At 42.8% G+C, this 27,012-nt stretch overlaps 1 protein-coding gene across 3 annotated transcripts in view; it reads right to left on the reverse strand.

The window, feature by feature from the left end:
• The window catches only part of lamb2l (laminin, beta 2-like), a 49,737-nt gene extending 25,025 nt beyond the window's left edge, over positions 1-24,712 (reverse strand). The window contains exons 1-3 of one of the 3 annotated variants that reach the window (XM_068732859.1): positions 24,523-24,712; positions 12,927-13,006; positions 1,677-1,849 (exon numbers count right to left, since the gene is read on the reverse strand). In XM_068732859.1, the coding sequence (XP_068588960.1) occupies positions 1,677-1,849; positions 12,927-12,984 (231 nt within the window). In that variant the 5' untranslated portion in view covers positions 12,985-13,006; positions 24,523-24,712. Of the gene's footprint in view, positions 1-1,676; positions 1,850-12,926; positions 13,007-20,924; positions 21,125-21,405; positions 21,484-24,522 lie in introns of those variants that run through there. The other 2 variants (XM_068732860.1, XM_068732858.1) reach the window with 2 other exon arrangements.
• Between the last annotated feature and the right edge of the window lie 2,300 nt (positions 24,713-27,012).

Raw genomic sequence — 27,012 nt, forward strand, 5'->3', positions numbered from 1 at the left:
AGGTACAAACACGTAGATGCATAGAAAATGCATGTAGAGAGGAAGGGGAACGTCAACGTAATGGTGAACATGTCAGGAGTTGTGTCACATAGGGGCAGAAACAACTACAAGAGCTGCATACTGTGGAGGGGAAGAAGAGAATGGAACAGCATTTTGTCTCGCATCACACCTGTACACTGGGGGCGTGATGCAGTATCTATAGCTGTATCGGTTTGGTCATTTCACAGAAATATAAAAATTGGATTAATGAGGGAGGATTTGTGCCTAAAGTCTAAACTGAGTTTGATGCCACGTTTCCACATCATCGTACGTTACGGCTCTACTCAACTCGACTCTCTCTTTCTTTTGATTGGTCAGAGAGAGTCACCGGACATCATGCACAAAACCGACATTTTGAAACAGCCAAGCTACCGTCAATAGAGACCGCAATTTTTTTAATCACTAGACCCCCATTTTAAAATGTGACAGTGAATACAAAAACTACGGTGCGCATTTGACGCCAATGACAGGATCCAGTGTTTCGCGTTGAAGCAGATGTCACGTCAGTTTCACGCGGAATTGTTACGGCGATCAGCTGAGAATCCTGCCTTCACTGAGATGGTGCTATCCTGTGACCTGGCACCAAAAGTGAGTTGAGTTGAGTCGAGCCGAACCATGCGGTGGAAAATAGGAAACACCTGAGTGACAAAGCTGTGTAACTGTTAATGGTCCAGGTGGAAACAAATTGTGAAAGTGGAACAGAAAAAAGTCAGAAGTGCATCGGGTCATTTTGCAGGAATTTTAGTGAAAAACTGAAGGTTGTGTCTATTATTGAAGGAGGCCCAGATGAACGTAAACCGGATTCGAAGTGTCTATTTAAAAAAAAGAGAAGGCTAATAACAAAGATCTGTAAAACTCACATTTTGTATGTACTTTTAAGACAGTCCCTAACTTCAGATTGTCATTTTCCCAATGAATAGGTAAAAATAACACCTGTCAGTTTGATCCTGCAAATCTGATGAAAAGTTATGAGGGATGAATCTCACAACACTTCTGAATATCAAACATTAAACACGCCTTTGTTTTTGAGCCTAAAGTTTGAAAGTCATTCTCCTTTGAATGCGATGTCTGACTGGAACACCCATTCAACGTCAAGACAGTAACAGAGAAAGAGATGAAGTGAGAGAGCTGAAGGGAGTGTGTGTGTGTGTGTGTGTGTGTGACTAAGGTGTGTCTAACATGTGTCTACACCTAAGCCTGATATTGAAAGGTGGGGTAGTGTTGCAGGGGGGGGGGGGCTTGTTCATGGAAACCTTGCTCCAAACAAACAGACAGATGAACAAATGAAGATGGAAGAGTGGAGACTGAAGGATGAGGATGGATGAGTGTAAGAGAACAAACACACCCTCCCTTACATTAACTAGAGGGTGGGATGTATTGTAAAGGGTGTGTGTGAGAGAGAGGGAAACAGAACAGGCAGGTGGGAGAGTCAAGTTGAGAGTTTATGTCTTTTATCATACCAATGAAAAACACCAACTGTGGAAAAATATATGTGAATCACAGCCCACAATGTGATGGGTGCTCATGAGGGAACAAATGGGACGTGTATGATTAACCCGTCATTAGCAGGAAGGTGCAAATGGAAAATCCCAGTCATCTGTATTTCACCTCGACTGTGTGCTCATGTGTGTCCTGACCTGCAGGTGGCTGACGATGCAGTATTGCTCCGGCCCAGTCAGGCCGCATGTAGAGGTGGCGGTTAGGTTGACGGCTCGTCCGATCAGGAGGTTTCCTGTCGCAGGGTAACAGCTTCCCTCCATGCAGCCGTGAGGGCCTGATGGGAGCTCCTGCCCAGACGCTGCCCTGAGAGCTGCAAGTAAAATGGTACATGGTAAATGGACTTGTACTTGCATAGCAACTTTCTAGTCTTCCGACGACTGAAAGCCCTTCGACACTAAACGTCACCCATTCATACACTATCAGGGCTCCATGCAATGTTTCCCATCTCTACCATGGGTCCCGTTTGACCCAAACGCCACATTATGACAGCAACCCAACAAAACAACCAGTGTATCACGATTAAAGCACAGCCCTTTAAAGAGAGAGTCCCGTCACCTCCGTTCACTCCAATGGACCTTCTTTTGTTACAGCAATGGCGGCTCATGGAGCCTCTAAATAGTTCCCTGAAGTTAGCAGCGAGAGCTAGTGGGAACCATACTGGATAAAGTTAGCAACACGTAACGGTAAACACGCCAAGAACAGCCTATGTATTGTAAGCTCTGATTGCTCAAGGGCATTATTACATCACATTACAGTCATTTAGCAGACGCTTTTATCCGAAGCGACTTACAATTCAGTTCTATCTACCGTAGACACAGCTACGGAAGCAATTTTGGGGTTAAGTGTCTTGCTCAAGGACACATTGACATGATTATGAACCGCCTACCCTCTGATTGAAAGGCCCTGCTCTCCACTTAGCCACGGTCACCCCACATTATATCAAACGTTGTGTAGTTAAAGGGATAAAGGCTTCGTTTTTGCGGGATAGGGGGATTTAAATATCATATTTTATTCGTTAAATATAACTTTGGGGCGTGTGACTGTAGAGTTGTGGACGTAGGTGATGAAATGAGCATATAAGTGTTGAGCTAAGCGTTGAGTATGAGCCATTATAATAAAGCATAATAGAAATAAATAATAAGGAAGGATATTTGAGACTTCTACGCACCAAAGTAACAGGGCTATGCAGGGCTCCATAAGAAATTTAATTTGAAACATATTTGCAACTTGACATCATCATACTTCTGCTTTAAATCCATTGAGCCATATATATCGTTAGATAGACAGTCACCTGTCAGTCTGCTTGTATCCTGTCTGAAAGTCACAAAGATTACTTTGGTCCTCAGATACCAGGGGATTACTATAACCACCATTCATTAAATAAATGATAGAAAATGTATCTAATCTGATTATTGAAACATCTTCCCCTCCCTCACTCTGACCATCAAGCATTTAGAACTTCTCTTCAAAGGGCTCCGTATTAAAGGCACTGTTCTGCCTTTGGCAACACTTAAAAGCTGTGAAAGAGATTAAATTCCAGGAAACCACAGCATCTCCACTACTACTTCATCTAAGAGTGTTTCCCAGCACTTGCCACTATGTAACAAGAGCTGATAAAAAAGTAAAACGTTCCCTAGAATGATAAATCCGCCAGTCAAATACTTTATCCATTAGTTTATTGCAGATGTATCGTATCGGCGTACAGAATAAGTCAGCCTATAAGCAAGAAAAGGTAGCAGAGAAATGCCAAAAAACTGTTTGAACTCATTTGTATTGTCGCCGTTACATGTTTTGTCCACTGTCGTAGAAAAGTTATGCTGTCATGGCTAATAAGGAGGCCTTTTTAAAGTCCTTCACCCTTGGCATGCTTTAAATTGGGAGGCTTTGCTCCGGGTTGTCTTGAAGATTAAGATAAGATGAAGACCTTGTAGATGTTCCCAACTCCAATCGTAAGTAGTCTGGACCAAGGGTTGCACAACATTGTTTTGGCTCCTCCGGGATGGCAGGATTATAATGATGAGAGATAGACTTTTAAACAAGTCTCTAATCTGTATTTTCGAGAGAAAAAAAATGAAAACAATATTTCATTAAGGAAAATACGAATCTATGGCATTTGTGGTGATTTTACACGACGTAGCAGAAACAAGAGGAAGTAGAAAGGAAAGAAAGTACGCCTCTAACTGTTCCCTCAGTTTCTGCAGCAGAAAGTCCAATCAACACCACAACATGTCAGGCTACACAGAAGCACAGTGGATTACAAAAAGTAAGGTGATTATTGTCCCTGAACATTTTTAGACACTGCCTGACATCCCGGAAAGTAATTACCTTAATGGGCCAAGAAGGAGCACAAAAACAGTAACTCTCTATAATGATCTGGCCGTGTTCCCTCCAACTCTCTCCCTCACCCGTGTAAACACTCTCTCTGCATCACCGAGTCTGAATAGCAGGCGTCATCGGGGATATATGCGAGAGACAGAGACTACAAGAGTAAGGGGGGGGGGGGGGGGGGGGGGGGGGGTTGGCAGAGCGAGAGAGACAAGAGATAAAATGATGTGGACAGGAATACTTTGTGGACGCACCAATTTCAGAACAATGTCCAGCAGTCGTTTAAAAGACATGGTGGAGCCAGTTCAGTCCGGATATTTACGTGTATTGAACTGTGTATTGACACACACTGTCCCTGAGCTTACAGACCAACCACCAGAGCCTGTCGAGTGAACAAGAAACCGTATTGAAAGAAATATGAATTCACAAAGCTTCACACAACTTGTGACACTAAGACTTCTGTGCCCGTCTGATAAAACTTGCAGCTTCATAACCGGCAGCAGAACTGTGACGTGGGGTGAGAGATGTCGAGAGAGATCTCTGAGGGTCTTTCATCCTGTTGATTTACAGAAAACAACAGAGCAGCAGCAAGTTGAGGCATGATTGGAAAGGCACGGGTGGCTCGAGCTGGAATCATAAGCATCCTCTGCATTAAAAAAAGTGTCATATCTGCATTTAACAGACGGCGCAGACAGAGAGCTCTTAACCACTGTACCAATCTATGATTGTAATATTTGTAGTGTTAGGAAAAAAACATTGCTGCTGTAATTGTTTCCTCATTGAAATCTAATCTTTGGATTATCAGGAGAAAATTTGAAATGAAATAGATTTACTTCATGATTATATAACACTGTGCTTAAAGCCAAACACTTCTGCATGCACTGTAAACACGTTTTCTTTTTATACTAATACAATAACTACTGTAAATTATTTAATGAAAACTTTTTGTCATGAACGCCGAAAAAGAGTTCCTCCGGTCCTTCGGTACACACACACACACACACACACACACACACACACACACACACACACACACACACACAATGTCCATGTGTGTATAAATGTCTTGGCTCCAGTTCAAGTAACAGATTTAACTGAGGCAGATTTTCTGAATTCCTGTGAGGCATTAACAATGCCTGGCTGACACCGTTAGCAATACTCCCGATAAAGCAGAAAACACACCTCGCAATCGGCCTGTAACGTCACTCCACTGAGTGGACATACTCTACAGCAGACGTAAAGACAGGTTACAGTACACACGAGACGCTTATTCACACATGCTGCACAGGCAGGTGTGCACATGCGGCGTTGCACATAAATGGGTTGGAAGACGATCCTGTGGACTGTAGATAAAGATCAAACACACCCTAACCAAACATAGAACACAAGGCAGTGCTGCCATACTGAAACTCAAGCATGTAATGGACGGACGCACGGCTTTGCATGAAAGAGAACGGCAGTAAAGAAAATCATATTACGGTAAATTAAAGAATGCATTTCCTAAGTCATTTTTCGGAGAAGCACAAAAACTGTCCAGATGTGGGTTTTTTTCTGAAAACTGAAAATCACACTGAGTGGTCCCACCCCTCTACTCAAACAACCCCTTCAAGAAAACACAGCCACAGAAAGTGACTGGGAGCGGTAACTGGGTTTCACCTGACAGCTATGACATTACACAATGGCTTCACTCACTGGACTAATAACCTGCCTAGATGGGGCACAGTGAAATACATGGAAATCTTACGGCCTTGAGCAAAAAAACAACAGTGTTTGTACTTCATCTGGCTTTGGATTGTACCCCCCCCCCCCCCCCCCCTCCGTCTTTGCAGATCAGGAAGGTGAAAAAGTATGGTGCACAGTGTAAGGGACCAAATTAAGACTAATGGCTGTATCCTCGTCACAGAGTCCATAATCACACTTCTTTGTCACCATTCAGACGGCGGCTTCCGTTGCCGCAGTTTTGCGTGGGTGGCTGCTAGTGACCAGAATCCAGTGGGCTGCTGGGGTAGTTGCATGAGTTACCAGCTCGGTTGAATGACCGAGGTCAGTATTTTAATTATGTACCTCACTCAGCGCCTTAGAACAGCAGCTGATCTGTAAAGAAACATTTTTTCTTCTTGTTAAGAATACTAAATATGCAAGTTACTGGATACATGCAAAATTGTGGGTCTCCGATATACTTTTTAATGATGGAGTATTAACAAAGCACAACCTCCCTGAGGAGACCAGCGAGCTCTTTTATCCTCTTTCAATCCCTCTTGAATCTTACATTTCACAAGTGTGCTGTCACAGGGTTTGTGGCCTGAATGTTCACTTTCTTAAAACTTCTTAAAACCCATTTATATACAAAGGCACTCTCTTAACTTTTATTTTATTGATAATTTTAATTATCGGATATAATTTTTACTATTCTACTTTTTCTCATATGTAGCTCATTTGCTCTTTGTTGTAACTTTTAGACTGTTTTAAGTTGCATCATTGCTTATCTGACGTTTTTATCTTGTAAAATGACTTTTTTTCTATTTTATCTCAAAATATATAGACCGAATAATAACGAACAGAACCAAATGCTATTTTTGACGACAGCATTTTCTTCAAGACTTCAAAACTGCCAGGTTAAAAGAAAACACCACATGTATTTAAATGAAAAAAAGCCCATTTGTTGCATTTCCATTTCTCTCAGCTTTTGAGCTACCCAGTCTCCGTATCACAGTTTATCCCACTAGAGTTACCGTTTCAGAGAGAGTGATAGAAGCAACATCCAGATGTGTTATGAAATCCTCTCCCGTCTCTCTGTCTGGGCACGTACCCCTCAGAAGTCATAATTTACCTGCACTTTTAATTACTGACTGTGACTTGTGTTAGACCACACGTGTGTGGAACGTTGCTATTAGAAGAAACGCCATTCATAAAAAAGTTCTCTGTCTAGTGGCTTTCTCCAATCTGTCGGACTGTGCAGAAACAGAATGGTGTTTGTGTTGATAATAAGATGGCAGCGCCGCCATCTAGGCACACTCGTGCATGGGAAAGGGCCTTCATTCCCCAAAGATGCTTCTGACATCTGAGGCGTGACCGCGGTGCTGGAAACGTGTCCTTTACTTGGTTTCCACTTGTCCCGACTAGCATGGGGAACGACAGAATGTGTCTTAGCATGTGAGCATTGTACTACTTTGGTGGAGCGTGCAGTAACAGGCTGATCACTCATTGTTTTCAGGATTTTGTTTGTGACCGTATTTGTTGATGCATTTACACAATACGTCCATTCATGGGTTGTATAGATGTGATAGAGTGTGTTTGTGGGGTAGTTTTAAACTTAAACACCAACCGATTTTATTGCAGAAATGACAATACAGCACAACGTTAAGGCACATGTAGCATCAGAGGGGAGAAGATGAGGTGACCAGCTGACAGTTAAACGCTGGGGTGAATGTTAAGTGTTTACGTCCGCCTACTTCTTTTCAAACATAATAATAAAATCTGTTTATTTAGTTAGTTTTCAGTTTATTTAATCATTGTTGTTTCTGTTTTCTTTATATTTGTTACATGCTCTAAATAAAGAGATGGATCTATAAAATGATCTGTTAGATGACTCTCAAAAGTGAAATTCAGCGAGGCACTTCCAGGCTGGCATGGCCGCTGCTTTGATTTCTTGCAATCTTGTGTTATTTCCGAGATAAGAAAAGTCAGCAAGAGGAACAAACTACTTCAGGATAATTGGAAGTAATGTGTCTTTCTTGCAGTGAGATGCAGGCAAAGAACTCTGGTTCCAACTAAAATGGCTGAGGTACCGGGGTAAAGCCAGAGTGAGAGCATTCAAAAGAAGTCTGAAGTTCAAACGAGTGTAATGACGGGGCTCTTTGGAAGAGAACACGAAAGCTCAGAAAAAGAGTGTGAAGAGGGTACGTCTGGTCTACACTCGCACATCAAAAAGGAGGGCAGAGGCCGAGCGTGGACAGAGGCGCGTGGACAGAGGCGCGTGGACAGAGGCGTGTGTGCAGCGTCCACACGAGGGATAAAAACAGTAGCTGTGGACTCACCATGGCACAATGTCCTCGAAAACACGTGTGTGGAGGAAGCCTCTGAGTGTGTGAGGGAGGACTAATGCTGCTTTTAAGACATGAGTCCTAGATGCCTACTGACTGAGAGGTTAAAGCACTCCTCCGAAGGGTTATTGCATCGGCTGAAAAAAGTCTGTATCGTACATTCCTAGTTACAACCAACGGCTAGCGGAACCAACAGTTTTCTTCAGGGAGTGGGAGCACATTGTAACAGCAGCAAAGTCTGACCTGCCGATTCCAATTTTTGTTGATATTTTCACCACCGCCCCCCAAAATATAATTTCAGTGTAAACCACCAACAATTCTAAATGGTATCCGTTTACGTTGTTATTGTCAAATATAGTCGCATAAATCAAAATGATTAAGAAATACATGATTGTATTTTTATTTAAATATTTGCTTTGATTTAATTCCCTCTCTAATATCTATTTATGTTGCAAACAACTGTATTTATTCAGGTGTCTCGCCATAAACTACATTTCATAAGATTAAGAAATACTCATTTTTACTGAGCAGAGTTGGAACACATCACAATCAATTTGATGCAACCTCCGTTAACATTAGCTGCTGTCAGCAGACGAGCCGGTCACTGAGACTACTCAGCAGCATGATGGGAATGAAGAACAACATAATGAGAGTCTGATGAAGTTCATTGTTCCAAATGTTGCTAAGGTTGTTCCTCCACGGCTTATTGTGGACTTGAAGTTGTGACAAATTGCAAACTTAATGTTGTCTCCACTCACGCAAAAGAACTTCCACAAAGACGACAAGTTGTGTGCGTGTGTGTGTGTGTGTGTGTGTGTGGCTGTGACATTACTGTGTGCGATGCTGTGTGCCGACATAAAACGTACACCGGTCATCCGATCAGGTGGATAAAGGCCAGATTTGATGGGCCGCGGATCAATGGGCGCATCTCCAGCAGTCCCCAGTACTGGAAAGCTACCAGTCAGCCTTAATTTAGAGGTGCTCCTCTACACTGAGAATAAAGCTCAGTCTGGTAAACGGGTGAAACCTGGTGGGAATCTTTTAAACAAACCAACACAAGAAGACTTACTGTGTTCTTGTTCGCGAGGTTACCGAAACGTCAAAAAACAAAGCAAGGCTGAGATATGCATGAGTGTGACTTGAGGTAAAGCCAGTTGTGCAGATGTTGTTTGACACCAGCTGGTTCACCAGTGTGTGATTAGAGTGGAGCGCGTGGCGACGTAACGTACCTACGCATGCGAACAGAGCAGATACACAAAGTGGAAGAGGTAAATACACCCTGGGGCATCTCCCTTCTGTATACAGCACTATGGAAAGAATGCAGGGACGGACAGGAAAATGTTATTCATTAGAGAAAACATTCCAGGTGTCAGCGTTGTAGACGCAAACGCACACTTCGGGTTCTGCACGTGTATACGCAAAGAGTGTGTAGCTGTACAGGACCTGTGCACACACTCTCTTTCAACTGAAGGCCAATCAATAGGCCCTCAAAGGCACACACGGTACAACAATCATTCCCCATCATAAATCTATACAGGAGGAGGCGGGGATGTCATCAAAGTATGATGTTGACCGTTTTCACATTCAGTTGTCTTTTGTTTGGTCTCCATCTTTGTTGACAAATGGTGTCTCTGCACTGCACTTCTGAGGGGTCAAATGTCATTTAGATAAAATTCAATGGTTTGCAGATGACATTGTCTTCTTTTTCTGTAAAGCCATGCTTCCAATTGTTCATCGCTATTTCTAACCGAGTGGTTAATCCAACATCTTGACCATTAGGCACTAAAACAGCTTATCTTTTATCAATAATTAATGAAGAGGAGCAGATGTAAGTGTAAGTCGTTAATACTTTCAACTCAATTCATTCATTGAAAGGTTCAGCGGCTGCAAAAGCCTCTCAATCCTTTTGCCAATTTGCCCTTTGAGTTGATCAGAGCAGCCCCGGTTTGAAGTGAACATCATTCTCTAAATTAATTGCTAGTCAAATAATGATGGCAGTCTAAAATAAAAGCTGGGGGTTGTGGCCAGCATGAACTAAGGCAACAAATAAAGGCTGCTCACTAATAAAGAAACACTGATGTGGGTGGAATTACCTGTAGCTCTAACTTCAACAGCTCACATGGTGAACTTTGTACATTTCCACAGCACTAATTTCATCAAAACAACAACAAAGTCATACTCAACACTGTGCTACAGGAATGATGGTTTCAGTGTTTCCTCTTGATCCATCAGTCAAGCTAACATCAACAAAGCTTAACTAACGGATGTCTGTTTCATGTTAAATGTCGTCAGGAAGACTTCAATGTGTTGCATTTCATTCATGGTAGCTTAACATTGTTCATTCAATCTTTTATTCATCCATTCATTCATTAACAGGTATAGAAGGGCCAAAGCCAACATCAGTCTCAGTTGGCAGTTTGCTCCACCTCACATATACGAGTGCTGTCTTCTTCCAGTTAATAAGTAACACAGACTGACCCAGATACCTGTGAGGAGGCCAGTTGGGAAAGGCAAGTGCACTTTAATAGAATCACTGTTAAGTCTTCTGAAAAACCCAAACACAGAAACATAGGTTATCAGGGGACAAGTTAAAGCACATTTAACAGTGCGCCGTGTGTGTGTGTGGCCCACAGTCACAAATGAACCCTGCAGGGGCCCATTCTGCCTCAAATCCAGCGCTGCTGTCAGTAGCCCATCATTTACTACACATTCCACAAATACCCCAGATTCTAGCAGAGTTTCCAAATCCTCCAAGCTGACCCAAAATACCTGGGTTTGCATGACCTACGGGAGCTTCACCATCGTGAGTTGGATGGAGCTGTCCACACTGCGAAGTAGGCGTGGAGGTGATGCCTCCGTGGATAATTAGGCCACATTTACTGATGACATTGGGACAGTCCCAAAGTACAAATCTCACAATCTCTTATTATCTCCGCCAGGACAATTATGCGATCGGTCACATGTTTGCGTGCGTCCGTGAGCGAGTCTGTGAGTGAGTGTGCACCTCAGCGTCTGTCCACGGCTCATCACGCATTCTGCTGCAGCAAACTGGATTATATTTTTGGTGCCCAGTTATGTTCAAGGACCTCTCGTGGTTAGATCGACTCACTCTGCGTACATAGCCGCTGGTTTTTGAGTTTGAATGAAGTGTGTACAGCAGTGGTCACTGCAGACACACATGGTATAAATATACCATTAAAGGCCTTTTGCTTTGTTTTTTATGTTTGTATAACAAATACAAAAGCTCACAGGAGGTGTGTTTACAGAGAGCATCCTTAAGGTCCTGCATTAAAGCAGTCACATCGCTGAAATGTCATTTAACAAGCAATGCACTGGTATTCTTCTCTATATGGTGGCGAATCAAGTATGACAAAATTATGATCATTATCATATAGGGTTCTGCCACCCAGTCCTTTTTTACTGAACTGAAAGGTGATATCAACTCAGCGAAGGAGAGTTTAACTCTCAAATAAAAACCTTCACTTCCTGTTCCCTAAAGTAAACACAAGCCAGCACAAACATCTGCGTGTCACAGCTCAATCCTGTGATTAGCGTGCATGAAATAATGATGGATTGGACCTAATAACAATGTGCAGGGAGGATTTCCTTTTGGCTGTTTGGAGGCTACCAAAGTAAAAACAAACAACAACACATGTGAAGGGATTGAAGGCTCAGAGGGAGAGGACATGCGTGTGCTGAATGATCAGAACACCTTCAGTAACAATTAGCACATGTTACACGCTGCCCTGCTGAGGAGGAACTGGCTGGCACACGACATGGGCTTTGAATAACTTTTCACACTATTTTACAGTAGCTGTTGCACTGCCAAGCTTAGACAAATGTCATACAAGCTCAGGCTTGTCTGTCTTTACTATATGTCCACAACTGTGCAATATACAAATGTGTAATCACTTGTCAGCTTGGTTTCTTATTGCTATAAGAACTGTGCGTTTGCCCTTTTTGGTGAGGTTCATGCAATCAGGTGAGGACTCAACAACCGAACCGAGACCCACTTCTTCCAAGTGGACTCTGGTGGGGTTTGTTTTGTGTGGACTAACCAGATGACCAACATGATTTCAAAAGCAAAGCAACAATCAAATCCATCTGCTGATTGGGAAGTGTTCAGGGAGCAGACTGAAGTGGTTCGTATGAGCAATCTGTATAGACACAAATAAGTCAATGACTCGCATGTGAGTGAGGAGATTTTCTCTGACCAATTGCTGTCCGCCTCTTTTTCATCTCTACCTACCTGTTTTCCATTATTCATAATCCAACGTTGATTTGCAACAATACAAAAAAATGCAAATACAAGTAATAAACAGTTATTTCTTCGTGAGCTCTTTGTGATAAATGGAAAGATAATAATACACATAAATGTAGCAAAGCCTTAGTTAAGCTGTTTCCAGCACAACGTGTAATCATATTCATGTGTCACTGTTACTCTGCTGATTACGCTCATGCCAACGTTGAGCGGGACTTTTTTTTTTTTGGGGGGGGGGGGGGGTTTAACAATAATATTTGGAGAGATTACACATGAAAATCACATGTAACTGAAATATTGTGGTGCCATTAAGGTAATCACATATGCATTATTAATGTACAAACATACATTCACACAGTAACGTGGGATGACATTTTCCATCTCACAGCTACTTTTGAGCACCAGAGACTTTTGGTTAACGTATGTGCTTATGATTAACTTCGGGTTAATCATACGCTAACTTAAATGGGGGAAAAGAAATTCCATTGTGCAACTCTTCTACACCTGCCGAACGTTGTCAGACCGAATTGATCAAATGCTGACGGTGAAGTAAAACAATGTATCCACCGTTTTACAGCCACAACAGTAGCGACGGAGTAGGCTACCACATATTGGTTACTCAACTAGTGTAGGTTGAGTTGGTGGATTCAAAACTAACCATCAAAAATAAACCAAAGCCTCTTTTTTCAGGTGGCCTCGGCCTGAATGAGATGTGAGCCCCCCTGAATGGACAAAGACAAAACTGATCTTCTACTCACCCAGCATGAGGAGGCTCAGGTGCACGGCCATGAAGGGCATCATGATTGCTGGACGCATGGACACCAGGATGTCTCTCTGGCTGTAACAAACAGACACAAATCAAATGAGGAAATCAATAAAACATCTTAAGAAGCTTCATTTGGTAAAACACCCTTGTTTACGCCTCAGGCCATCACAGTTGGCAGCCTCACAGCAGAGGTTTTGTTTGTGCGTTCGTTTCCGCCCGCTAAATGATCACAAACTGGAAGTTGTTTTTTCTTCATTAACTTTAAGTGCTATTCACTCTCTGCCAGCGTCAGATGTGATACAAGTCTTAGCAATGGTCTTGTTTGTTTACAGTAAATAGTTTTAATAGCATTATGCCTCCAGAGTGCCTGGTGCTCCAGCGCTACACAAAGCAGCTTTGAGCATAATAGCTACAAAAACGCTGCTGTAGCTCAAGGTTTTTCTCCGAGGTAGAAGGGAACTTGATTATGTTTCGACAATGGAGAGGAAAAATTCTCTTGTATACTCAGGCTCCGCAAACACAGACATCTGCTCAATGAATAGGACGGACCGCTATGTGTGTGTGTGTGTGTGTCGGCACACACGATGACAGGTGAGAACACACATTGTTCGTGTCACTCGCTAAGCCGATCTGACCTCTGAGACAAACACGAGTGGTTACAGGAAGGCAAGAGGACAGGCCTAATGAAAGGACTGACTGACTGCCGTTCGAGTGCTTTGTTGTGTGACAAATCAAATGTCTTCAATCTTAAAGAATTTTCTCAAATAGCTTGACCTTACTCACTAATCCAGGTTTGGTTCCTAAAGCAGGTCTCTGTTGGAAAGCAGTGTTCACACCCAGCGTGGCAATAAGAGGTCGACGCTGTCAAAGGCAGAGGCGCGGAGGAGGGACCCCACGGCGTCTCAACACTCACTTCATCGGATTAACATGTGCATTAAGTCGTTGACTGCATCCATAACAATAAGGCATTTGTGTTCTTCATATATAACAGCCTGAAAAAGCTTGTATCCCATCAAGAGATGTCCTGATACCATTTTTTCCTTAAACTGATTGAGGTAACTGAACTTACATATTGGCTGATACCGAGCACCAATCTGATGCCAGAGCGTTAAAAACTAAAAGTTCAACAGGCGTCTCCCTCTGTAATAAAAAATTAAACTGTATCATTCAAGTTTCTTGCCAAAAGTTTTAGAAAATTAAGATTTGAACACATCGTACAGTAATAACATCATAATTTACCTTTGCCTAATACTCATTTTTACCTAATAGAGCTTGAACTCATCACAACTCAATGGACCCTCAGGTCCACATGAGCGGTCAGCTTCGTTTCTAAGCCCAGCAGGACTGTGCTGCCCACCGACTGCTAACAGCTAACAGCTAACATCCACTAGCTCTCCTCCTGCTGATTTCAGCACAGATTTGTTGTCCAGTGTTGTTGCTTCATCATCACTTTTCAAACTCAATTTGTTGCTTGTGGTTCTTGCAATTAATCAATCAAGCCGTTCATGCACATGTGGTTTTCACAATCATGCAAAACACAATCTTCCCTGAGACATATAATACAAAACACTTATTTCTGTAGATGTAATTGTTCCTACATTTCTACCATTACATTCCCATTGTCCAATCAAAGTGAGACCTGGGAGCAGGGCTGCTTGTTTATCTTGCTTGTTGCTGGTTAATTGTAGCTTGATGAATGTAAAATCCATTGCTTGTATTCCCAATACATTACACTACCTTGTTAATCTACAACTGCTGTAAATAACAAAATGCAATTTAAGATTAGATTTTCAGAAGTGAGATTTTCAAAACAGAGGCATTTTATATTTGTAGAGAGCAAAGGAGAGAGGATGCAAGAGTACAGGAGAGAAGAAAAGAAGGTGCTGTTTCAAGACTAAAACGAAAAAGATAAAGGAAGGGAACTGACTCAGAAGCTGTTACGGTCAAACGTATTATTAAGGAATAGTCTTAATCCAAATTCAAAACACATAATTGGACCCATCTATAAAATGAGTGACAGATCTTTAAATAAAAGAACTAACAATTATATTTGATTATGCTTTAGTACGCTTGTACCGCTTATGTGTATGGAGATTGTTTTTTGAGGTAGAGGGTAATGGGTCCATCTCTCCATCCATCACAGCCCTCGAGGGCTCGTAACAGAGTGATTGAGATAAGGCAGGGTGGTAAACCCACTACTACAGCCCTGCTGTACAGGCTCCAGTCTCTGTCTGAGTGGAGAGATCTGCAAAGAACTGCGAAGCCTCTTTGCCACTGAAGAGCTCTAGAGACTTGGAACCAGAATATTACAATCCTATGTTATACTCCTAAAAGCCGTTCAGAGACATAAAGATCAGAATTAATAATCATCAAAAGCTTCAATAATAATTTAAAACAATAACTTACTTCGTTTTTTTAAATGAACGCATATGCCACAAGCCATTTACTGTCCCAAGTAATTGAACAATCACTTGCTGTGCTGTCTAACAACAACACCATTGTCACATTTTAACTGCTACATAGTTACAATAGCTTAAAGTTTAGTCAAAGGCTACCTACAGAGGTGGTGACAGCACAAGGTCACTTTTTGATCACAAATCTTCCACAAAGGACTAATCCACCAAAAACACAAGAATATAGAGAGAGTTTCAGCTGATGTCAAAGAAACGAGTAAAACAGTAAGAAAAGCATGCAGTAAAAGTGTGATATTCATGAGCAGCAATCACTGATTCTAGCTTCGTACTCACACAGACACAGGTCACCTCACTCTCCTCTGCACTGCGTGGTCAGAGTCGCTCACTCTGTCTCCGTAGTCCAATGTGTGTGTGTGTGTGTGTGTGTGTGTGTGTGTGTGTAGATTCCCGTATCCCAGTGTGCATGTGTGCAGGCCCTGAAACACCAAATGTGTATATTTACGCGTGCATGCACATGTGTGGCGTGTATGTGCGCCAGAATGTGTAAAACAAACTTGAAAGCGCAACTGACGGCAGCGATGTGAAAACAGAGGGAACACCGCCGGCCAATGGGAATGCAGCGTGCAGGATCCCCCCTTCCCTCCTCTCCTCCCTCGCTCCCTCCAGCTCGTCACTGGGGCACCGGGGTGAATGGACAGCTATTCTTATTCTAATGCCTCTGTCACTCTGTGGGCCACTGGCTGAAAGAGGGGAACGGTCTCCAGGCTTTTGGAATGCACCACCCCTTTTCTTCTGGACACCGAGGGAGAGTGAAGGGCGAGAGAGGAGGCATGAGAAAAGAGAGAGAAAGAGAGAGACAGAGAGAGAGAGAGAGAGAGAGAGAGAGAGAGAGAGAGAGAGATGGGTGGATGGAAGAAGGAGAAAACTTATTGGGGAAAAAAGGAATGACGAAAGAAGGAAAGACAGGAAGGGATGGAGAGATGTTTCGGGCTGAATTAGGCCAAAGAGCTTCAGTGCAGCACCACCAGCGGCCACTCCACCGCACAACCACACGCCACCACTTTCACGGCACTTAGCAAGAGGAGCGGCCTAATGGATCAAAGCATCACCTCCGACCAACCCCAGCATCTCTGTGCGCTGAAACTGCGAATAATAATACAAAGTTAAAATTGAATGGTCCAAAAGCACCGTCTTGGAGCTTTAATGTAACACATTTTTGGAAATACAGTTATTTGCTTTCAGGTGGAGAGTCGCAATAATTGCACTTTAAAGTAAAGGGATGATTTAATGTTCATGTGTTCAAGGCAGGAGGAAATTCTTTGTAACTTCGGTCAACGTGTCACACTGCTTACTGATTGGCTGTGGGTATTCTCTGGCCACAATTTGCCGTCAAAAGTTAAACCATCCCTTTACTTCATGGTTGGCCGCAGCTCGCTGAGCTCGGAGCGGCTCAGCGCGCTAACGTTGCATGTCTTTGGAAACTGCTGCGTTAGATGAGAACGTTCGTACCGCGGCCATTTATGAATGCAAATATGAAGCGGATTCGAGCTGCCGGTTAGCTTAGCTTAGCACAAATACTGACTCCGTCCTACAGGGTTGTTACAACATCAACCTACCAGCACTGCTGAGGCTCACTGATTAACATGACTATCTTGTTTTTTCAATCCACACACAAACAACAATTTGCAGGTTTACGGGGGGTTATGTGCCCAACCATTTCCAATACATAAGCTCCACTGTAAAATGACATTTGTACACTTATAACACTTACAGTTTTGTACAAATTAAACAAAAGATATCAAGTGTTGATTGGTGGGCTTTAGTAGAGCTAGCAGGTGAATGCTGTAACAGAGAACGGAGCCAAGCTAGCTGTTTCCCCTGTTTCCAGTTTTGTGCTAAGCTAACTGGCAGTAGTTTCATATTCAGCGTACAGATATGAGTGGCATCGATCTTCTCATCTAACTCTCCCTCTTCCCTAAAATGTTGAACTATATGTGGTGCTGAAATGCAGTGGAGTGGGCTTTAACAATTAGATTGAAGTTCAGCATGTGAATTTGGTGCTGTTTCGTCTTTATCACTTCCAGTTAGACTAAAAAACAAAAGATGTGACAAATCAACTGGGTTGAGGCATCAGAGGCCACGTAGGTCAACTCTATTCAAAAATTCAAAAGGATGAAGCAACTGGTGCTATGACTGGATTAGAGAAGAGAAAAAGAAGGGAGTGGGGGGGGGGTGCATGTTTGTGTGCCTGTGCTTGTAAGATATATGCATGTGTGGGTTATGTGCATGCATGTGTGTGATTCAGGCTCGACTAAACTAAAAAACTGCAGGGGAGAACAAAGCAGCGTTCACATTCACAGCTCTCTGGTGATGTGACCTTTGACCCCTGCTGAAGGAGAGGCTGACATGTCCCCCAGCGGCCGCTGAGGAGGCCGGAGGAGCTGCTGGTGCAAGTTCCAGGCTGGATGGACAACGCAGTCCTCCTGGTGAATGAATGCAACACCTTCTTCAAAAGGACTGCGATCACAGACTAAAGAGGAAAATCCTGAGCAATGAAGGATTTCAAGTATATTAAAATGTTTTCTTTTTTCAGACAATCATATCCACACTCATTCTGTAGCCCTCCACTTCATCAGCATGCCTCACAAAGGGCACTTGTTTTCCCTCTAATGTTGCACGAATTCAAAATGTGCACTTTATCTAATATTTCATAAAGGCATGCTAGGGTTCCAGGTTTTTAGCAATAAAAAAAGTACTGTACAAGTAGAATAAATCAGATGAGAAAAGTCAGACTGCAACTATTTAGCCTGGACCTTGGCCAACGACTTTGATGTAAACACGCACGCGCACACAAACACATAATCCCAACACCAAGATAAGAGGAAACCTGCAGAAAGTTCAGTGCCACCGCTATAACTTCTGTGCAGCTGTCAGACAAAGCTAAGAAATCTCAAGACACTAGTCCAAACAATCCCGGGCTCCCATATCCTTGAACACAATAACACGATAAGCCTGACTCTGTGTGTGTGTGTACACATCAAATAACGGGCTTCAGACTGAGCTACCGAACACACTGCTAATAGAGTGCTGCAGGGATGACGCAGTTCTGAAGGCCAACCCTGGATTTTTGCAAAAAATAAGCTAAGTGGCAAACAAACGTTTATGATACTTGCATGTTTTGTTCTGAAAGATAATCTTCAAAGATGAACACCACTTTTATGATTTTTGAAGAGTGAACACATTCGGCAGAAGTAAAAAGTTAACTATAGTAGTCTATAAACCAACCATAGACCCTGATGTCACCCATTGGTTTATGGATTGCTGATTTCAAGCCTCAACTTCAGCATTTTGGTCATCGCTATCTTGGTTTGTGGTCGTCCCCAATTTGGGTTTTTCTAAACAGAAGTGACACAAAAGGGTGGAGTACAACCGAACGCTCAATAAGACATTTATAGGCGTCCAAGATGTTACAAGTTAACTTTCATGACATGAAAACACACTGTGAAAGGGTTAAAGTTGTAAGATGAAACTGCAGACAGAAATAGAAAGAATGCAAATTTTAGGCACTTCATCATTAGCTACACTTTTCAGCTGGTTGCCACCTGAAACAAACTGCATCACGTCGCATGACTGCGAGTATATACAACGAGGCTGTAAGGGTGGACTAGTCGGAGCGGTGACATTTTACAGTCACCTATAGCCAGTTAGCTACCGCCTTTTTAAAGAAACGTAAAAGTTTCAAATTTCATAAAAAGGGTTTTTTATGTTGAAGAACAAACTTTAACATCTCTTGAGCTTGTGTTAACTTCATACCTTATTTCAGGCATCTAACCAAAAACCTATTGAAAAAAAAAAAGTCATAGACTTGGAGACGAGGGAACCGGTAATGCAAAAATGCTGAGTCATTTCCAGGTTTTAGGAGTCTTTCCTGCAGCGCTCCATACGCTGCAGCTTTAACACTGCTGTTTACGCACCGTAAAACAAAGGCCGGGCTTGGAACGGGATCAGATCATTCAGGTGAGCTCATGGAGGAAGTGTGCTTCCCTTATACAGGCAGGTGACTCAATATTCAGAGCTGCTGCTACCTGCACCACTGTGAGGGGGAAATATCTGCAGTGATTTACAGTAGACAACTACACAGACGATTAGTAATAAAATCAAAGAAGCTCACCGGCAGAAAGTTAAGATGAATTTAGTTTGCCTCGAGCAAAGAAACTTTATACAGTAAATGCCTCACGTGTTCCATGCAGCACTACTAAATGATATACTCAAGTTAGTACCTAATAACTTCCATAAATATACCTGCAGCTACTGATACAGCAGGTGAAGGGATCTCAAGTATCAAATACGACAAGGTTCCTGGTTAGAAACCAACCTTTGATCTTCACACAAAACCACCTACTGCAGCGATACTTGTAGTCACGTCGAGGGCAGAACAATCTACCGAAAGAGAAAGTAGCAAGAGACTTTTTCAGCGCTGCACAGTCGAACTCTTACTGAGTGTTGAAAGGAAAATTCCCCTTTTGACTCATGTTGCACACTGCTCGACAAATCTGAGCAAACTGTCAAAATACGCACAACACAGAGATGTGGCACGCTGCGTGCTGTTTTATAGAGATGACATAAATCAGCGCTGCTTTGTGAGGGTTCATTGTCTAATTACACAGATTCCACACGTTGCAACTGAGCACCTTTTGGCTTTCAGCAGCCCTAAGAGACTAGGTGAGGACGTGTTGCAGCAGTATGCAGGTAGTACGTGGAAAAAGACGTAGTGTCGCTCATGAAAGCAGCGTTTTCTTTGCAGCTGAATTAGATGCCGGTCTGTGGAAGCTACCATTTGCAGAGACATTCACATTCTCGCCTCTTTTCTTGTGTTCTTGTGACTGCAAAACACATTTGACAAGCTTTCTTGTACGAGCTGCAAATATTCTTCTCTTTTATTCTCTCTTCGTCCATTTCAAAGATACAATTATACTGGAATGAGGTCATGTTTGCCGACCCGATCGGAATGACTCAGTTCTTTTGATACTCTACAGACATCATTACACGTTTGTGCCGTGTTTCAAAAAAATTTCAAAAGCGGTCGTTAATTATTGTAGCACACCTTGAAGCCACAATCAGTGTGTCTGCCTAAATTAAACTGAGGTAGAATTGTTTCTAGTCTTTATGAAATGATATGGTGCAAAACATCAGCAAGGCAAATTGTGCCCCTTCTTTTCAACATGCTTTTGTTTGGTGTGAGTCTTACTGTCTCATGGAGAAGGTTGCCCTGGTCTACTCCTATAGATCTAAGAAACGCTTGAGCTGATATCTACATCGTCACTGGCAGTAAACAACTAATATAGTAAGAGCCCAAAACAATTGACTCCCTATCAGCAAACAATTCAACCACCTGTTTGACTTGACGGAATCAGACCACCCAAACGCAACCTCTTCAACTGAAGGGATTTCATTTAACCATAGTGTCAAACAAGGAAACAGCTTCCCTTCAAACAACGTCCTAATCCACGACATCCATCGTCACGTAATCACCTGTGGAGCCGAAGGAAATCTCATAATGCTGTCTGGATATTTACCTCATTTCTGCCGGCTTCTTAAAGAGTACAGCAAAGATTACCGTCAAAGATAATTCTCCATTTCTGGTTTGCAGAGAGAGTTGAATCCCTCAGTGTGAGATGACCCAGACCTAAAATAAAGCGCATCTAATACCATCTACTGCTGGCATTACTTACTGTAGCCTTTGCACCTATGTACACACACACACACACACACACACACACACACACACACACACACACACACACACACACAATGGAAATAGTGTATGTGCCTACCTGTTATTACACAACCAGTACAGTTTCTTTTGCTATGCTATGCCCTCTTATTCAACCCAATAACACACTGTATCAAATAGATTAATCTTTAACTCAGCACAGAGGGATACACCCGAGAGGCCGACAAAGAGCTCATGCGAGGGCATGACTAGACTGCGAGGAGCCTTTAAGGTGATTAAATTCAGCGCAGACACACACACCGACCGATACGATCACCACGTACATGTTTGTACTAGAAAGCCAGAGAGGCAGGAGGCGAGAGGTGGAGGTGAGCGAGAGGTGGAGGCGAGCGGGGCACCTCGGAGTTCATGGCTCAGCGTTAAGTCCCGTGGAGGAGGTCAGTAAAGGCTGGATTAGCTTTAGCTGAGACCACACTCTCCAGCGAAAATCACTTCAGAAAATGAAAGTGTAACTATGGCACTTTACCAAAAGGTGATGTGACACGTAATCGAAAAAGCAGAGCGGGGCAATCAGTGCTCGGAGAAGTTTCCTGTCCATGTGCAGGTGGGAGAGAGAGAGAGAGAGAGAGAGAGAGAGAGAGAGAGAGAGAGAGAGAGAGAGAGAGAGAGGAACATATACAGTTTGAGTTTTATGAAAAATTCTGATGCATTGCATTTTTATTCATCTCAAACCAAGAACATGCTCCCACTGACACAAACAAAAAGATCTTAGATCTTAGTTCAGTGTCTTTAATATTAAAGACAAAAACATCAAATATCTGAGGGCTATAAATGGTAAAAGTAAATAATACAAAAACCTCAATGTGGGCCCATTTTGAATAGTTGTATGAACTTAATAATTACTCTATTTAAAAAAAAGATCCATACATCTCCTGATGATGACAATAATCATGAGTTGTAGACACCGTCTGAGTGAAATTAGCTTGACGATTCCCCAGACAGATAACTTTGAGACGGGACGAAAGGAGCAGAAGAGATAGACATGAAGAAGAGGCGGAGGTGTAATCAGTCCGTCTTGTCAGTGTGCTGCAAACAAGGGTTGATTTGTGTCAGGGGACGTGATTATGAGCCCTCAGGCTGCAGACACCCTGACGGAGGCTCACATATCAAAGACACACTGAGAGAACGAGAGGGGCCAATGGCAGCCAGGAGTCTTTGGAGAGAGAGGCCTCCTGATGCACAGAGGCACAAACACCACACTGACACTGACACTGAAGCACACACTCCAACGTGATGGATGCCCAAATCACCAGTGAGTGAAATAACAGTTCAAGAAATGAAAGGTACTCGTTTAACCGTTTTAGATCACCTGTCTCATTGTGCAACTATTTAAAGCTACTATGAGCAACTTTCATTTTGTGTGGATTCTGGCGGTCCCTGTGGATAATAGCGATCCTAAAAGTCATAAAACCCAGAAAGGAGCATTTATGCACTTTGGGTCCCTTTTTCTCAAAGTCAATTTTTATTTTGAATGGTTTTCGGGTTTATGCCTGAAACAATGTCTGTGGTTAACACAAGCTGAAGCAATTTTACCGTTCTGTTCTACGATGTAAAATAAGTCAGTGACTCGCAAATTTTGAAGCTTTTACGTGTCTTTAACAAAGGCGGTTGCTACCAAGAGGCTAAATGAGACTACAAAACGTCATCACGCCGACTAGTCGGCATTTACTGCGATTATATTGCTGAATGAAGTGTGATACACATTTGTTTGCCACAGAGCTTATTTTCTACAATAACTTAAAATCCAAAGCCTTTTTTTGAGAGAACCATTGCGGTGCTAACTCTGCCTTTGCCTCACTTGGCCTACAAAAACACATCGCTCAATTCTTCCATTTCACTGGGGAATACGTCACAGTACAGACACTAAAGACGCTCTGACTTCTGTTTCACTGGGACTCGTGCACAGCGAGGTCCAATACATTGGTCCATCCAAAGTCAATTAATAAAGAGGAAACACAGCCACCACCCAGTGTCCCTCTCTCCCACATGGCCAGTTCTACCAGTCTGAGCCACTCGTGGATCCTCTTAACCTTTCAGGTTAGAGTTGATCTCAGCGGTGGGCCGAGAGGCCAGGTCCTTGAGCTGATTAAAGCAAGACTAAGAGCCATGGGAACATGCACTCCAAACACACACGTCTAAATACCCTGACATGGGAAAAGAAATAAATGACAATATGACACTCTTGAGTTCAGGAATGTGAGAATCCTAAAATCTTTACCCCACTGAATAGCCAAACTAAAGCTGTCCACATTTCTAGGAACGCCCGTCACCTAATGAAGCCCCGCAGGAAAACGCGCTTTTCAAGGTCACGCCTATAGATATTTACTGCTGCTAAGAGCGAGAACAAGTGTTGAAGAAACACCACACTACTCGCTCAATGATGCTGCCTGTTCTTCACCTGCAGCAGACAAAAACACTGAATATCGTTCAAACCATTTTCAATGGTGAATCTGAGCTGTGCACTCCATTAATCTGTGCTGCTGGTTAATCTGGTAGGAATGTGTGCAACAGTGTCAGAAATCTGCCTCCCAGCCATGAGCGACCCGCTGGTGTCAGTGACAGAGCAGGTCCACACAAACACACACACACACACACACACACACACATCTACCAAGTATCCCCCCATCAACTCTTCACCTCCGCTGCAAATAAAGACAACTTTTGGTCAATCTATATTTTATTTTCTTACTCTTTTCTTTGATTTGGTTTAAAATGTGTCCCAATATTAATTTCTGTCTGATGTGGGGTTTTTCTGAGTTAAAAAAATTGTAATCGAGAGTCGAAGTACAAATATTTCTCATTTCAAAAGTGAAAACTACTAGATTAGGACGTCACAATGTCTCCTTTTTCACTGCAATTGGCTCCCAAAGTAGTTGCACAAAATCAATCAAGGTTAGCACAATGACACTTTCTTCCTTCAGCAGATGAATACTGAACTTATATATAAATAATTTTATATACATGCATATATGTATACATATATATATATATGTGTGTATGTATACACATATATATATGTGTATTTACATACTTAACTGCATTTACTCGCCAACACTAATTAAGCTAGCAGGTGGTCCACTTAGGGCACATAAACATGTTAGCAAGCTAACAGCAGGAAAGATAAATTAGCCTAGCATAAAAACACCACAAAGTCCCTCAAAACCCACATTTCTACGTCCCAATAACATCATTACAGTCGTACCACGGGGAGACAGTGATGTGGTTCATATTGCACTCGCTCCAGACAGACAGTCGCTGCCCCTGTCGGAATATCGTGGTCATTTACTGTACAATGGTGATTTTTGCGTTATTGGTCGTCACTGACGTGAGGTCTTGAGAGACATGATAGCAAAGACGGAAGGATAAGATGGAGCGCTCACCTGCTCGGTAGTTTTCTGAGACTTCTCTCTCTCTCTCTCTCTCTCTCTCTCTCTCTCTCTCTCTCTCTCTCTCTGTGTCTCTGTCCCACACACACACAAACTTTCTCACTCTCTTATTCTCTCTCTATCTCTCTATCTCTCCTCCCTCACACACTCAAACACACACTCATACACACACACAACCACACGCGCCGTCCTGCTGCGGCTTCCCTGCCTGAATGAGCTGGGATTCCGGTCCGCTGCGGTAAGTTACAGTACAGGGCTCAACCGGGCGCGAGGAGGTGGAGCCCACGAGTCAGCGGCGGTTCCCGCTGGGCTGAGAACGGGAGCAGGTAGGTCCCATCCACACTGCAGGACCCCACCCAGTCCTGTCAGGCCGAGCCCACTGCTCGAGTTAAAGATTGCTCACTGATTCCTGAACACTGTCTTGAAACTTTTCGAATAGAGAGACATTGTTCAAGGTTGTGAACTTAAACTTGACCAGCACCTGAATGCAAGCAAGCAAAAGCAATTTCATACAAACACTTTTTTTTGACAGAATGAAATACATTTCAATTAGATGGATAGAGAAAAGAAAACGCCTGAAGCAGTGAAAACTTATAATTATTATTATTATTACAGATGCTGCACAATCCTTTTACTTACACAGTATACCGCTGTTACCTTAATTCATATTTCTAGAAGTTGTGCCTCGTGTGTTCTTTCACACTGGGATCCCCAGTTTATATTTAGATTTTGCCTTGTTTATGGTCATTTATTTAAAAATTGTTGACATAGCTCGGCCAGCCGTGCATGTTTTTAGTGCATGTACGTGCATGTGAGCGTGCCCCACAGGTTAGCTCACGGCCGCCGCTCTGCACTGCTCTTATGCAGCAGTTCCCCCTCAGCTAAACACCGTTAGCTCTGTCAGCACTTTTGCCGCTCTTTGCACTGTTAGCCGCAAGCAACCGTCGCTATGTTAAGAGCCATCGAGAGGCAAAAGTATCTGAATGTGAAATTAGACCTTTTGGGACTCTAATAGTGGACCGATTTTTCCTGTCCATGATGAGCCCACGTGATTGATTGTTGTTGTTTTTTGTTTGTTTATTACTTCTATTGACCCATGTGATTCCTTCCCATATTGAAGTGGCAGCACGGAATATATAGCTAAATATCGTGCAGCCCTATTTTGCTTCACGGGGTGGGGGGGGGAATAGTGACAGAACTCATCACTGACGGGATTTGTACCATGGGAATTATCAAGAGATGATGACAATCTCCATCGCCAAGCTCATTATGTGGTGCCAGCCAAGTGAACCGATACATATCACATATCCCCAACCAGCAGCCGCCCTTATACCAAGACAGTCTCCTTTACAAGAAGTCGATGTGTGTGTGTGTGTGTGTGTGTGTGTGTGTGTGTGTGTGTGTGTGTGTGTGTCAAGATCTGACGGGATCTTTGAGCATGTGACCAATATAGTAAGCTGTTAATGAAATGAGAAAATGTTGTCTGGAGCCGGAAGGGAGATGGAAAGGGGATACACTGGGGGGAAATAATGTGTTCACACACTGGGACTGGGTTAAACCAAACTGGAAAAAGAGGCAGAGTGTGAGGGAGAAAAAGAGAGACAGAGGAGTAGCTGTCAAGCGCACTATCAGGAGCCGGCGCATGTTGTGCAAGGTGAAGCCCAGGAATGGCTGGAATCCATAATTATCAACAATTCCGCACGGCAGTATTCTCCTGTAATACAAACATGAAAGTAAACAGCAAGTACAGAACTTGCACATTTATAGGTGAATAGAGGCCTGTTGTACAGTGCTGTATATGCAAGTACCAAGGACAGTGATCAAGAAAAACACACAAAGAAATAAGCAGTGGAGAGAGACGGCAATTGATAGAGACAAAGTTTTTGAGTTCTGGTTGGAAGCGGAGGCTGTAATTTGTTCAGTTATACTCTTTGGACAGGAAAACACCTGGAAGGAGGTGTTTTACCTAATTGCTACATACGCTCAGAAAGCGAAAATGAACAGTTGAAAAACCAGGGTCACCCTCTTCTTTTCATTCTGCACTTGCTTTCCTGTAATTTGCTGAGCGTGTGCATATGTGTGTATGGACGTCTTCTCGTTTAAAGGTCCGACCAGTTGTAGATGTGCAAGTTACCCAACATTATTCTGAGAGGAGAGGGAAGCGTTATATTGTGGAAACTCAAAACCTTTCTTTTTTTTAATGAAATGTTGTAGTTTTGTTCCTGTTCACTGGTCTCGTTTACTTCAGTTCGTTTGTGTTTTTGACAGGCTGCCAGCTGGCTGAAATCTGAAGCCTGGGCTGATGTTTATGCATCAAGTTCACCAGTGGTGAGAAATTCATATAATTTTTTAATCCTGCACACCGTAAACACTGAGAATGCCAACGGTGGATCAAGGAGAATGTAAATCAGGTTATCAAAACTGACCCTTAAAGGTGCAGTGTGTAGGATTTAGTGCCATCTAGCGGTATTTGTAACCAGTGCC

The sequence above is a fragment of the Cebidichthys violaceus genome, unplaced genomic scaffold (genome assembly GCF_023349555.1).
Source record: "Cebidichthys violaceus isolate CVI_PGR_0920_01 unplaced genomic scaffold, fCebVio1.0.p SCAF_6, whole genome shotgun sequence".
In the NCBI taxonomy this organism is placed as follows: domain Eukaryota; kingdom Metazoa; phylum Chordata; class Actinopteri; order Perciformes; family Stichaeidae; genus Cebidichthys; species Cebidichthys violaceus.